Here is a 15,623-nt window from a genome sequence, read left to right on the forward strand (position 1 = left end):
GGGAGGCATAGATGTTTATCAACGGGGCAAAATTATGCTAACAGCGCCACATTAACATATTACCATGTTAATCAAAATGCATGACTGGTAGTTATCACAGCATATTTTACTTTCCATCTTAAATTAGTGTCTGTCGTAAAAGATTTACTGCGAGTGTAGTTCAGTGTTTGACGCATGTGATTAGATTCCCGTCTTTTATCTGTCATATCACAGCATCCGAGCTAGGGGAGTGATGTCACATGTTGGACGACAGTGCTATCAAGTCACATTATCTATCTGAGAATCTTTCCAATGTGTGTCACAACCACACTTGGATTAAAGCAATTTCCCACAGCAATTATAGTTTTATCATCTGATTACATGGCTTTCGGCTCTTTGTGTTTTAATAAGGGCTGTTAAGTAAGTCTGGCCTTCAGATGAAATGGAGTCATATCAGCCACCAGGATACGATGAGGGAGACGGGATGGTAGTAACCGCCTCAGACATGCACGTTCCTTCATACACAGAAGTATGCAGAAATAAACAGCACTTTTTGATCATTGCATTCAATATTAAAAATGAATCTCCAAATTAATTTGCGATTCTTATTAGGATTTACCTCACTGTCTTTGTTTTCTAGCTAAATACAAAATTATTAATGGAACATAATTTATATGCACTCTTGCAGTACATATTGGATTTATTATATGCTCATTTGAAGTTGTAATAGTGTCATTAAAACACAAAATACAACTAATTGATTAATTGACTTTACTTATTGAAGTAGCTGTCATATAAATGTAGTGAAGTGTAAAGTATGGTATTATCCTCTGTTACTTATTGGAAGGGAAGTATAAAAAAAAAGTATTTTGACACAGTTTGTGTCTGTGGGGTTGAAGGGGTTAACTACTGCTGTCTGCCACCTCTCTCTACGTCACACACAGCTCACACTCTGATGCCAATTTGAGGCATCACCAGCTTTAGTCCCTCTAAATACTTCTCACTTTAATTATTCTTTAAACTTCCCCACAGACCTTCCGAACAGCTCCAGCGTGGAAGTGGAAGTGACGCCACCCATGAACGGAACAGCAGGTCAAGAGGGGGAGACGGTAAGCGGCGACAACAGGAAAACAAACTGCAGTGTGTTTTACCAAACTCGGTTGTTTTTTCCCAAAAAAATATCCCCTGGCCAACTAACTGGGTCGTGTTGTCAAGGATATCAAAGTTCAAGAGACATTTGTGGATACTTTATGCCTCTCATATGTGCCTGTGTTCCACCTTGAGAGTGATTGATGCAAAGGTTGCGTCGGCTATGGCACAGGTCACCACTGCTGATAATTTCCCAGCATGCACTCGGGCGAGTTCCTCCATCTCCAGCCAGAGCTGCCAAAGACCCGCCTCGTCCCACTGAGTTCTGTAATCACACTCCTCACTCACCTGCTGCTCCCCGCCGCTGGGCGCTCGAACTGAACACACCGGCACACGTGCGTCAACACACACACACACACACAGTCTCTGACGTACGGCCAGGCACACAGAGCCTCACTCAGAATGGCACTTGCAGCAGTTGCGCTGGCATGAGCGATGATGGTGGGACGCAGCGGCCTGCTAGGCCAGCAGACGGTCCTGGGGCTAAAAGGGCAGCGATTCAAAGTCGCACACTGAGAGGAAAGCAGGAGGAGGAGACGGGCGTGTCGGTCATCCATTCTCGGCATTCTCACTTGTTTCATTAACCAAGAGTAACCCCGAGACAGACAGAATCCTGCTAAAAATAAGTTGTATTTTTAACTTGGATATGGGGGCTGAATCATTTAGTTTCAGATAAGTAATTTTCTCTAAAATAATTGTTTTCAAATCTCCGCTCTACACACCCACTCAAGATCTAAAACTAATTCCACAAAACTATAGGGATTTGATTTGAATCTTGCACAATCCCCCTTTGAGTCAAAGCCCAATCTTTGAATAACACTGCTTTAGTATACAGCGGGGCTTCTCAAGGTCCAGATCAAGGTCCATATCCGGACCGAACGACAAGTCAATCCGGACCCAGCCCGTATAGCTCGTAGGGATGGGTACCAAAACACGGTATTAAAGTAGTAGTAGTAGTAGTAGTGGCTTTGCTGATGTAAACATTACAGTTGCTGCTCTAGAAACAATATTTAGTTATATTTAAAATATAAATAAATTCAAATCCTGTTCTGAATTTATTCTTTTTTTTTTTATAATATATTAATAGGTAATCATTTATTAACCCTCTGAGACCCCGTGCGATCCCAACCGACTTTAGTGTCTTTCAGTTTTAGAGGTAAAGTGGTGTCACTGGTATCATATGAAACTAGAAAACCCAAAGAATCCATTGGTACCAACCATGGGAAGGGAAGGAGGCTAAATAACTCTCCAAAGTTAGGCTAAATTTAGGTGAGGAAAAACTGGCATGGCCATTTTCAAAGGGGTCCCTTGACCTCTGACCTCCAGATATGTGAATGAAAATGGGTTATATGGGTACCCACGAGTCTCCCCTTTACAGACATGCCCTTTTTTAACATAATCACATTCAGTTTGGGGCAAAAAACATAGACATTTCATTGTAGTGAAACCATTTTTTGAAACTTGACCTCACTGTATAAAATGACCTGTTGTGACCTCTAGGATAATCTCAGCCTCATGAAACTTTATAGCCACAAACTACAGACCTAGAGTATTCAGAGGATGGATGGCTTTCCTAGGTAGATTGACAATAAATGGGTTTCTGAGCAGTTTCCAGAACCGAAGTGCTTGCCAACTAATCGGCAAAAAATTAAATTCTTGCAGAAATCTCCAAATGTCAAAAGTTTTTGATACCAAAACACAGCATGGATTTTTCTATGGTGTTCCTCAAGGTCTTTGTGTCTTAATGTGGTATTTTGGAGGTATTTTTGATCTTGAGTGGTAAGAAATGGTCAAATTTAGCACCAAATCTGTGTAACAAATGGTATCAACCCAAAAATTGCTGCAACAACTGATGAGACATAATAGAGCATGGGGATGAGCATCATATATTTATATCATAATCTTCTAAGACCTTATACACATTAACAATTTATTTTGATAAAAGAATGAATGAAATAATTAATTAATTCATGTTTATTTCTGATTTATGACTCGAACAATTTGACACACAGCGCTGAGCTGCATCTGAAATTCATCTTCAGGTTCCCATCTTTCAGATGATGTACACCACTTCTGTGCATCATCCCCCTGTACCCCTCATAAAAAAACAAAAACGGATCTATTGTGGGTCTCAGAGGGTTAATGAAAAAGAACTGATAAGAGTATCGACAAGAGTTGTAGGCTAATATCGATAAAATCCTAATGATACCCATCTCTACTTGTGTTATGAATATAATACGTTATGATGTTACTTTGTTATCGGCAATCGTTCCGGACCTCTGACCTTGAATAAAAATCCGATGCGGACCTTTGAGTAATAAGTTTGAGAACCCCTGGTAAGAACTGAATAATTCTAAAAAAAAAAAAATCTTTCTGCACCTAAAAACTAGATCCTGTAGCACTTTGACATACAGCGTTCCTCCGAGGTAAGATACAGTAGTTTATAAATACAGACTGGTGTGGAAGCATAGAGGAGGTTCTCGGAATAGACCGCACAAGAAGCTGCTTTAAGATGAGACCCAATTTGCAACATGACCATGTGTGTATTGATCTATTCCACTGCACCAAGTTGTTCTCCGATTGATCTCTCTCTCTTGGGTTAATAATAGTCTTTACAGATAAAACTGTCATCACTCCCCTGATGCTGAAAATATTTGCGGCTATAAAAATGGAGCCTACATGAGGACAATGTAAGACTCACCTCAAAACTGATCTTCTTGAGGTGCAGGCACAAAACCTGATATATGAATACAGAATATTTCCAGGTGGTGATTCACTGAATTTGGGAGATCTGGACGCTTGTTGGCATTTCAAATTCCCACATGCTGCTAATTTTAGAGGTTTGTCCCACAGTGTATGTGTCTGTGTCAGCCAGGAAGTAGCTGAAAACAGCTCACACCTTCATATGCCGCCAGAGGCCCCGTCATGCTAATTGTTCAATTCCTCCTGGATGCCGTGGCAACCAAGAGTGGGGAATAAAGATAGTTAAGGTCAAATTAAAACCTGCAGCAGACTTCTAGCACAATTTCCTCCCTTTTTTGTTGTTTAAACCTTTAAGCGTTGTACTGACAAAATAATAAATGTACGTGTATATATATGTAGTATACATTCATCTGCTTCTAATTTTATAATGCTTTTTTCTTATGAAGATGAATGATGATCAGGGTATGCCTCACAGCAAATTGTCTTTCTCTTAAAAAATATATGCAGGATTTTCTACTTTCAGCACACATTTTGAATATTTATGAGAGCGTAAAGCTCCTGTAATCACTTCTTTAAATAACGTACAGGGAAACTAAAGAAAACCATAACCAACGGGAATTAGTGACTCATCCCACCGCCTCTATCGCAACTAAAATGATTTGAAGAAAAAAAAAAAGTGCATCATGGGTTTCAGGGAGGAAGTAATATCAGATTTGAATATCTGTTCGCTTTCCTTTTTTGCTAAATAATACGAGAATTTCATATCCAGATGGAGCCTCTGTGTTAAAAAAAAAATCCAAAAAGCAGATGCCGATATTCACACCACGGCAGCTGTTACAGTAGTGCACCAATAAAGAGTTATGTTCCAAAAAGATGAATCATCCATGAGAATAAAAAAACACTTCAGTCGAGCTATTAAAAGAAATGAGTGTAGCTTTTGTTTGTCAGATTACACCTGTGCTTTGCGATTACCATAAACCTATTGGACAGGTGTAAGAAAAGATGAAAGTAATTTTAGATAGATGACTGCATTCTGTCCGCTCATGATACTAAAAGTTGGATCAACAAAGTAACGCAATTGCATCGGGGTGCAGCTGCGCTTACACTTTTTGTGACCGTTTCAACTCTTGTAGCTTTGTTGCCTCCCACCAGGTGCCAGCGCACACGCCTCCCTCCGGGAAGAAAAAAAAAAAATAGCAAATGTCACGCCTCCCCTCGCAGCTCTGTGGTGCCTGGTAAAAGTCAGTGCCTTTAAGCTCGGAGTTGGCAGTGTTGCCAACTGAGGCACCACGGGGCAGGAAAGGCCCCCAAGGGGCTGGCATTTGGGAACCAACTCGGAGAAGGGAGCACCATCTCAACGGGGTACTTTAGCAGAGAAAGCAAGTAAAGCATAAATAGATGAATGACAGACTCGCAGTGTGCCGTGTCAGCCAGAAACAGTCACCTACATGCAGTCAACATATCCTTGAAAGAGCTGCAGGGCAAACTGTAATGCAACGCTTCCTGCTATGAAGAAGCTGCTATTATTATCCTGCAGTCAACACATAGTAGCACTGATAAAAACCTCTCATATCTTTACATCTACGAAAAAATGAGTGGATATGGTTCAGAATTGTATCTTTCTGAAGCCTCAGGTTTTTGGGTTTTAGGCCTTTTAACAGGCAACAATGCAGCCATCTGGATATGGAGAGGAGGAGAAATCAGAATGCTGAGCATAAGTGATGCAGGCGCTGCCTTTTGTTTGGCAGCTCTGATTACCAAGGTTACCAGGCAATACTCAACAGCAGTAGCTGTCACAGCAGGATAAGCTCCATATGATTCATGATTCGTGCAGTAGCCATCTTTAAAGATTTCTGCTTCGCTCTCCGGGCATGCTCAGCTGATGTGATTTGAAGCTGTTAAGGCTGAAAATGATTGAGACAATTCTTATTTACTGAGCAACATCTGCTATCAACATCTGCCCTATCTGTCTTTTGCACCCTTTTGCTGCCTGTGTTAACATCACTCTCAAAAGGGCAAGAGACAAATTCTAGGTCATCAGTGTGTTCTGCTCCGATCTGCATGTGTGGACCTGTTCTCCGCAGGTCCCCACGGCTCCTCAGCATCCTGTATAATTGGATACAAAGGGACCCAAGACATGTTTCCGCTCTCAGACGGCTTTGTTGTTGTACCATTAAAGTTTGCAAGTACCAGAATGTTTAATTGAGAGTTGCAGCAGCAGACACGAAAGCTGAACAGATACGGCGGGTTAATGCTATAAATGAAAAGATGATTTAGTTGTCTTTCTTGACTCAGTATGTGCCATCTTCAGACAGCGACAGCTTATTTGATGCTGATCCGCAGAGAGGTGACAGTCTTTGGCTCACTTGGCATTCCAGTGGCAGGTCCAATCAGACCCCGGGGGTCCGCCGGTGCAGCCGGCATCAGCAGTCAGCGGTGATGAGCCCCTGATGACTGGAGAGGCAGAGCCCCTTCAGGCTCGGTGCAATCTCCCAAATCACAGCCATCAGACTCCTCTGTCTTAAGGTCACCGCGGCGCAAAGGCACGTGCACTTCCAGGTCCTGCCATCAATTTCTGCAGACCTCTGTGTTGTCTTTTCCCTCTTGAAGTGCTTGTTCTGAGAGAGTGCTGCCTACCTCTCTGGACAGTTGCTATGGAGAGGTGTATCCCAATGAGACAAGTTATCGAGCTAAAGGAGACATTTGGATTGTGCTGATTTTTTTTCCGACATCCCTTGAGGAACAAAGCATGACTCAACTCTGTGTGCTATTTGCCTCATATTTACCTAATATTTCAGCTGATTTGACTGTTATCCGGTCATTAAATGGGGCGTTATCAGTGGTTATAAGCCTCATAGATGTTGATCTGTAGGGCCCTGCTATGAGACGCGAAACACAGGGCTTTCACCCAGGAGACTGGGGTTTTAAGTCAAAACACAATCTTTTCCCCTAAACTTAAAGGTCGTATTGATAACATTTTTATGTAGACGAATATAAAAAATAAAAATAATAATAATACATCCACAGAGCCTGTAGAAAGCTGCCAAATAAAAATATTACTTTTCCTGAAAAAAAATATTTTGATTGTGAATTAATAATAAAAAAAATGTTGGCAGGTCCAAAATGAACGTTTTGTTTGTCTTTGTGGAAGATATCTGACATTTGGTTCCCACATCTAACAAGGCTTTTGAGCCAATAGTAAAACAACGTATGTATCACGTGTTATCTCTGGGTCGTCAGTTAGTGTGGAAAAAAACAGATAAATGGCTGAGATTGACGGTAAGTGACAGGCAACGACTTGTAGGGAAGTGAATGCAATGGAACGGGGGAGGGAGAGTATGACAACTAGTGGCTGAATGTTATCAATGTCATCAATAGCACCTTTAACCAAGTGGTTTTGTTGCCTAAACCTAAAGAAGTTGTTTTGTTTGTGTTCAAAACGTAATGTTTCATTCAGCTTTACGTGTTAGGACGTGTTGCCTTTAAGTTTCACTTTTACAAAGTAGTAGGCGTAGTAGGCCTCTGCTGACCCACACCTATGATGCTTATAGTGAGCAATAATGCACTTTTAATGGCCTGATAACAGTCAAATCGGGTGGATATTTACTTAATTAAACACCAAGTGATTATGGTATGTGAATCCCCAAACGTGACCGCCCCAGATCAAAAATAAACAAAGTTACATGTTTTAAGGGGTATAACCCATTCTGATGAATGTTTTGTAACCTTTATCTCCTTTCCCTCTTTCTGTTGTCTCCTCTCAGGCCGAGGACGAGGAGGAGGAGGACCAGCCTCTGAGCCTGTCCTGGCCCGACACCAACCGCAAGCGCCTAACCTACCTCTTAATCATACCTATCGTCCTCCCCCTGTGGCTAACGCTGCCTGACGTCAGGAAGGCGGTGCGTCAAACAAGAGTTCCCCTTCTCAAAACACCTGAAACAAGAATGTCATCCGTTTTGGATGGATAAGTGCGGAGTCCTTATTTGCTGCTAAATTCACTATTCGCTCTCTCTTCTTCTTCGTCTTTCAGACGGCAAAGAAGTTCTTCCCCGTCACCTTCCTGGGTGCCATCGCCTGGATCGCATGCTTCTCCTACCTAATGGTGTGGTGGGCTCACCAGGTACACAGTTCACAAAGACTTGCTCACTCCCTACGACATGACATTGTAAAAAAGACAGCAGTCCCAGAACATTGTAAAATCCTAACGTAAGCATTGTAGCGTTATGTATCGTTATTGCATAGAGCAGATTAATAATCAATCATTAATTGATATCAAAATATGTATCTAAAATTAATAACCCCAAATTGTTAATCATAAACCCATGAATTGTCATAATAGGTGAAGGAGAGTGGTGACACTCAGCTTCAAATATCACACACAATTAGTTTTAATATCATACTTTACTCAGGCGCCACCCAGTTTTATAAAAACAGGGAACAATTCACAATTTGATATTAATCAATTGAGTCTCTTAATCTCAGGGTTGCTACGGAGTTCTTGGGCATAGTGGACAGTGATTTGAATTGTTTATATACACACACAAAATCAAGTAATCAAGTTCTTTATAAAATGAAGTGTTTATGTGACTAACTAGAATATAATGGAGTAAACGAGAAGACAAAAGGAATAAAATGAATAAAGGATAATTAAAGGAATACAGGGAATACAGTGATGAACATTCATGGATAGAAACAAATTAAATGTGACCAGGTCAATTCAGTGACTAATGTCCTTCTGATTGGATTTGACATTTTCCTATCAACTCAATTTAGTTTTGATGTTAATGTACCATTCAGCAGCAGAGAGTTTAAGAAGCACCAGGCAAGATTGAGAAGCAGTTTCATCTTATAAATTTAGGTGTGGTCTAAATTTCCTAATTCTTCTTGCATTTAACATTATCAATTTTTGTAAACTGACCTTATTTATTAATCGACTATAAATTTGTTTATTAGTCTAGTCATCAAATTCTTTCTCTTCTGAAAATGCATCTATACATCACCCTCGCTGAGCATGCTGGTGTGGAAGGAGGTTGTGCTGTTTGGAGTAGTGTGGTGGCAGATTCTGTCTGGAACACGGCATTTTGGATCTGTTGGATTTAACGGTGCGACCTGAATTGAGTCGTCTCTCTCCCTCATTGGCTCTATGTGGCGTCCTCAAGCATCCTCGGATATGGTCGACTGGCATGTCACCTTGATGCATTTTTCCATCTCTGTCTCTCTCTGTCTGGTGCAGCATTTCTTCAGACCCCCCTCTCGTAGCTGGAGGGGTTACTCAGTTCAAAAGGTTCTTGACTTAAAGTCTGTCTTTAAAGTCTCTTTAAAGTCTCTTCTTCACACTGGCTGGTATCACCAGCACGTCGTGGATACAGTAAGGCTGTCTCAGCCCTCAGGGCATAGTGGCAAGGCGACAGAGTAGCAAAAGAGATGGTTTGGCAGGGCAGGTTCTTTAGCCATATTCAGGTAGACTGGATGACGATCTCAGCCTGCCCAAGAGCAGAAGACCTCTTCTTCTTATCATTTGAGAAAGGGGTGCAGCGTTTAGTTTGCGGCAAAACAGCATTCTCCTCCCACCTAACAAATTATACTGGGTCTTTCAGTTAAACTTCTTTTGCAGGATTAATACTAGTTAGTTTGTTTCACATAATGAATTCTTCCATATTTGAAATCTGGGCTTAATCTGCTACATATAGACATCAGACACTCAGGACATAAACCACTGAATAAAACTTGATCAATTGAATTAAAACCAATTAACCAATTACACAACACAGATAAACCTTGTTATCGAAACATGTAGGTATACAAACACTACACAGACAAACGTATACATGTTGATATATACTGTATAAGTGCGCTTATTACCCAGTAAATGAAGGGATAAGATATCAAACAGTCACACAATGTGAATGAGAGCAATTGAGAAGGAGGAGGGGTTGTTCTCATGAAGCAGACAGGACGGTATAAAGCCGTTGTTGTTTTTCTGTTCTGTGAGCTTAACCAGGCTTGTTGTAAATGAATAGTCTCACCACTGAGTGCCCTAAGAGGTCAGGTAAAGTTTATCGGAAGATGTTCAAAATAAAAGGATTAAGATCACATTTAATATTCTTCATCTTTCAGTCATCACTCGCTACAGTATAATCCTTGTCAAAAAAGCAAAGGCGAGATGCAGCTGTCTTTTCTCTCCATTTCCCATCCTTGACATTTAAAATGAAACCATGTTCTATAATACACCCACTCATACAAAAAATCATCATTCAAAACAAAGAAATTGTCAGAGCTGAAGTTTTGTCACCTCCATCAGCTCCGAAGCATCACGAGGAGATAAAAAAAAAATAGCCAGAACAAAAGATTAGGTTTTATTTACCCCAAAGCTTAGTTTCCTTTTTTTTCTTCTTTTCTTTTTTTGCAGGTTGGAGAGACCATTGGGATTACAGAGGAGATTATGGGCCTGACTATATTAGCAGCTGGAACCTCCATCCCTGACCTCATCACCAGTGTTATTGTGGCACGCAAGGGGCTGGGTGATATGGCTGTATCCAGCTCCGTAGGCTCCAACATCTTCGACATTACTGTCGGGTACGCCATCCGAGCATGATGGGAGTCTGTGCAGGGTCTTTCATATCATACAGTATGCCATGATATTATGACCGTGAATCCCGAGGCCTCTTACATTTACATGATACAATGTTTGTTTGATGGATGAATCTGTACTTTACCTTTTTTTATTTTCCTTGTAATGTCTGCTTTGCACGCTGTCAGAATAGTCTGAAACATCTGAAACATTATCATAAAGTGAGATAAATATTGGGGTAATTTGGCAGTAATTCCAAAGAAATGTCAAATAGGTTACTTGCTGATTATCACCTAATTAACATGAACATTTGCGGACCTGTAAAATGAAGTGTTACCGCATTCTTCTATGAAGACGAGCTGAAGAACCCTTTACTGTTCTAGTTAGCACCTTTTATTTGTAAGAGTGTACTGATACAGCCTGGAGTACACGCCTATAGTTTGCTTTATACTTGAGACGCAAGGGGTTAACGGCAGTCCCGCCAAAGATACCCATGGCATAGTCTTTGATTTCTAGTACAGCATCAGATTTCACCCGCTGATGGCAAAGCCGCACCACTGATGTATCCCACGTAATCAGGGCGCATTGTGCTTTGATTATATTTCTCACAGTATATGATTGTGATATAACGTCAGCGTAGATAAGGTGGCTACGTGCGTAACACAACTGTAAATCCCACTTACATCACTGCAGCAAGGTGAGGGATGAAACTGTAGGTCAGCAAAAACAAGATTTTCTGCATGCTGCCAAGTTGCTCTTTAATTTGGTTTTGTTACAGATGTATTGTTGTCACATTGTGCCGCACTGAGTGTTATATTATCTATGTGCACATTATGTTCTGCTCTGCTGAATGTGAGCAACCTGATCTCAACGGGAAAACAAGTCTTGACCAGAAAAAAATCTCATGTTGCCTTACAAACTTGCTTTATATTAGATGTTCTTTCTAGCTAGGATGTCATTTTAAACTTGGTTTGACCTCGTACAGTGTGTAAAAAATGATGTTGAATCTCCATAGCGTAATTGCTAAATGACTGTAACGTGTGTTTGTGTGTTCGCAGACTGCCGTTCCCCTGGCTCATGTGGTCCCTCTTCAGCGACATGAAACCGGTGCAAGTCAGCTCCAACGGCCTCTTCTGTGCCATCGTGCTCCTCTTCATCATGCTCCTCTTCGTCATCATCTCCATCGCCGCCTGCAAGTGGCGCATGAGCAAGCTGCTCGGCTTCATCATGTTCATGCTGTATTTCGTCTTCCTGGTGGTCAGCGTCATGCTGGAGGACAAGGTCATCACCTGTCCGGTGTCCGTCTGAGGCCCCTCTGAGGACCCGCTCTCCTCTCCCTCGTCACCGTCACAACCACCGCCGACACAACCATCCTTCTTGCCATCGCTCTCACCTGACCCTTGTGATTCTTTACCCCAGGAATAAAAGAAGAATAAGGAGGACTGGACAAGAGAATAACGTAGAAATATGAAAAAAACGTCTGATATTTTCAGTCAGCAGGTGGTGGAGGGGAGAGGTTAAACCAACAAGGGCACGAGACTTTGGCTTGGCTGGTTTAGCGTAGGCCCAACCTGAGTGGATTTTTATTTATTATTATTATTATTATTATTATTATTATTATTATTTAATTGGCAGGTGAGGGGGGGGGGGGGGGGGTTATGGGTGTATCAGCCAAATATAGAAGCATTATGCATGCCATTAGTGTCACTAGACGAGCTGGAATCAAGACCACGCCTGGTAGGTTGAGGAGATTGACCTCCTGTGAACTTTAGGGGAAAAAAAACAAGGCATGCGCTGTATTTCATAATAAATGCAGTGGCTGAGCTGAAATTGTGAGCATATTTGAACACACATATGTCAACAGACTAAGACGCTGTCGCCAAGAGTGGATTTGTGGATGAGGAAACGGCAGACTGTGCGGACGAAAACGTGTTTCCCTTCTGACGGTATTGAGCAAAAAAGACTCTCCTGTGGGCTTTGCCACCTGAGCAACGAGGGACGAAACACTCTCGCCGGGCGGACGAACTTCTCCTTTGTTATTTTCTTATTTGCAAATTCATCATGCGCTCAGTCTGAATGAGGAGCTTAAGCTTCCCCTCTCCCCTGCCGGATGTCATTCTTCACCACTGAATGTCTCTTCAGAGGATTCTTCTTTTTTTTTTTAATTTTTGGATTAATTTTCATGAAATACATAGAAGTAGCATTAGATGTACTGTAGCAGTATTAGTTCATGTAGAGCCATCTCGACAATCTGCTCCTCTTTTGCCACTGAACACACGTTCTGATTGTACAGAACTTTTCATGCTTCACACGCACCGACTGACAAAGGCAAAGAAAAAATGAATTGAAGTTTAGCCTCTCAAAATATATGCTAGCCTTCAATATCTTTCACTGGTTGAAAAAAAAAAGGCATGAGTACTTTAGGCTCATTAAAGTTCCGTAACGAAGTCAATGTCAAAGTAATACATTTGAAAAAAACAGTGTTTAAGCGTCATGGTTGATTTAGATTAGTCAATGTGTAGTGCTTTGTTCACAGTAGAACTGGGCTCAACTCACCGGCTAGTCAAGCTCCTTGGGGTCGTAGTTTCAAAGAGTCAACTGCATGTAAAAATAGACACCTGGAGGTGAATAATACCAATCGACATTTAAGAAGTTGTATACCAAAATGTATACTTTTCCAAACATGTTTCATAACTTCTTAATGCGAACCAGTGCTCAGTCTCTATGTAGAAAGTGTCGACATGTATGGTCAATGATATCTATCGAACTTGTGCAATTTCTTTTCTAATCAAAGGTGCTTTTGTGTGCATGTGTGCAATCTGCATTTGAAGTCATCACACAATGACCATTCCTCATATATTTATCTATGACTAGAGGTTATACTACCAGTATTTTGCGACTAACTGCAAAGAGAAAATATACACCAAACTGTGTTTTATACTGGAAATAGAAATCATAATCACAATTTCTCCTTAAGCTACATAGAATGTGGAAATCACAAATTTAACAGCAATATACCGTGTGTGTCGTCGTTGAGAATCGCATTCCCCCCTCCCCCCACCTCCATGCGTCTGTCCTTCCTGTCCGACGTGTTCCCATACCCCACAAGAGAAAAAGTGGGCGACCATTTCTCCTAAAAACTAACCCCTTTCCTGTTAGAGCTGGCCAGAAAGACCCGCTTTACCTCAACACAGCCTCTGTACAGCAGCGTAGTAACTGTAAAATAATAGTAAATAGATTCTCTGAATGTGTGAGGAAAAATGCATGCGAGGAATTTGGGCTGGTTACCCACTGACTGTACAGCTGAGCTTAGACCAACTATATATGTTCACTTTTATGCATCCATTCAGAAAGAAACACCAAGAACTTATTTTACTTTGTAAATATACACTCCTGTGTTTTTTCTTTTTTGCAAGAACCAAATGGTTCTCACATGTATTATATTTATTTTCTTTTTTTGTAATAGTGGATGGAAAATGATATGCTGAAGGCCCTTAAGTATGATAGTATTATTGAGCAAAAAGACGACTCAAGAGGATTTATTTTTAGACTACTCAACATCTCATTAGCATACGTTACGCTGCCTGTTCAGGTTCTGGTAAGAAAACGAGGGCTTTAAATGCCATATTGCTTCCTCGAATTCAACAGTAGGACTTAGTGATGCTGCCACTGTGTTTTCTGACATTTGGCGAAGATAAAAAGGTAAAAGAAAACTATGATCCCTGTATCAACCAAACTCATATGTTAAACTGTGTGCTCTCGTGTAGTATAGCTCCTTGAACATTTCCACAACCCAGATTCAAAGAGTCAATTTAAGGCCTTTATGATGACTCATGTACTTTGTGAAATTCTGCTGCACAGAGTTGCCATTAAACTCTTCCCTCAGAGAGCGCCCACACACTCTTGTTAGTATGATCACACCTCACCTTTAGTTTCTTTCGCCCCTTCTTTTTAAAGGGGCAGTTGGACATTTTGGCAAATGCACTTTTTTGGCTTTCTTGCCAAGAGTTAGGTGATAAGATGGACGGCACTTTCATTTCAGTGCGATAAATACAAAGCTAGAGCCAGCTGCTAATCTTATTTTAGCACAAAAACTGGAAACCAGCTAGCCTGGCTCTGTCCAAACGTAACAAAATATGCTGTCAAGCAACTCTCACTAACTAACACATTATATCTCATTGTTTAATCCATTAAAAAAAAAAAAAAAGTGTAAAAACGACAAGTTGTGGTTTGACATGGGGTTATCTGCAGGCCAAACTAGCTGTTTCCAGTCTTAATGCTAAGCTAAGCTAACCCTTGCATGTGGTAGCTTCATATTTACCATAAAAACATATAGAGTGTGGTATCAATCTTCTCGTCTAACTCTCGGCAAGAAAGCGAATATGCTTATTTCTAAAAATGTTGAACTATTGCTTTAATAGGTCAAGAGATCATTTGCTACCGCTACGCTCACATGAGCATATTATTCCTGTGCACTTCCATCGCGAAAACCCCTCCTGTCAAGACAACAAATATGTTGTTCTTTCTCCAAAGTTCCCATGGTGTTTTAATGTGAGAGCATGGATGGTGAGAGGAAAGACAAAAAAGGAAAATCAAAAGGCAAACCGGTTTAGCATGTGAGCTTGGCAATGATTGTGGTTTACCAGGGTAAGCGACCGTGAAAGTTGACCACTAATGAACATTCTTGCACTGTAAATGTTTTATTTTCTTGGTGTTAATGTAAGATTTATTTAAGGTGTACATATATACAGATACAAATTAACCATATAATCTATATGTGTAAAAGAAATATGTCTCTTTATGTAAAAACACAAAGTATATAATAAAACAAATAAAGATGATAATTCAAATATGCAACAATGTGTATGCTGTTTTTACATTACAGTCAGTAGTGCTTTATTATAACCTCTCTATTAAGCATTTATAAGTAATATGTGGTTACCCCGACCAGCTAGCTGTACATTATCCCGCTTATTACACGGCTACTTACCTAAGAAATCAATAATTTGACACAAAAATGGTCCGCCAGAGTCCTACATCAGAATTGCGCCCATAGCAACGGTCTGTTATACATAGCAACGGTCTGCTATAAAGAAATAACAGACCATAGAATGCCGTGATTGACCAATCAGAATCAAGTATTCAACAAAGCCGTGTAATAATACAGAATAAAGGTCAGGATATCCCAGCCTTTGCTGCATCAATTTTGACCATTCTTTTT

General features: G+C 40.7%; 1 protein-coding gene across 1 annotated transcript in view; it reads left to right on the plus strand.

Annotated features, from left to right (window-relative positions):
- Positions 1–14,994, plus strand: part of LOC141761066 (solute carrier family 24 member 2) — a 51,140-nt gene extending 36,146 nt beyond the window's left edge. Inside the window, exons 8-12 of the mRNA XM_074624275.1 lie at positions 1,012–1,088; positions 7,596–7,730; positions 7,862–7,951; positions 10,241–10,407; positions 11,461–14,994. Of these exons, the coding sequence (XP_074480376.1) occupies positions 1,012–1,088; positions 7,596–7,730; positions 7,862–7,951; positions 10,241–10,407; positions 11,461–11,710 (719 nt within the window). The 3' untranslated portion in view covers positions 11,711–14,994. The remainder of the gene's footprint in view (positions 1–1,011; positions 1,089–7,595; positions 7,731–7,861; positions 7,952–10,240; positions 10,408–11,460) is intronic.
- Positions 14,995–15,623: the final 629 nt, after the last annotated feature.

This window comes from Sebastes fasciatus, chromosome 22 (assembly GCF_043250625.1).
Source record: "Sebastes fasciatus isolate fSebFas1 chromosome 22, fSebFas1.pri, whole genome shotgun sequence".
In the NCBI taxonomy this organism is placed as follows: Eukaryota; Metazoa; Chordata; class Actinopteri; order Perciformes; family Sebastidae; genus Sebastes; species Sebastes fasciatus.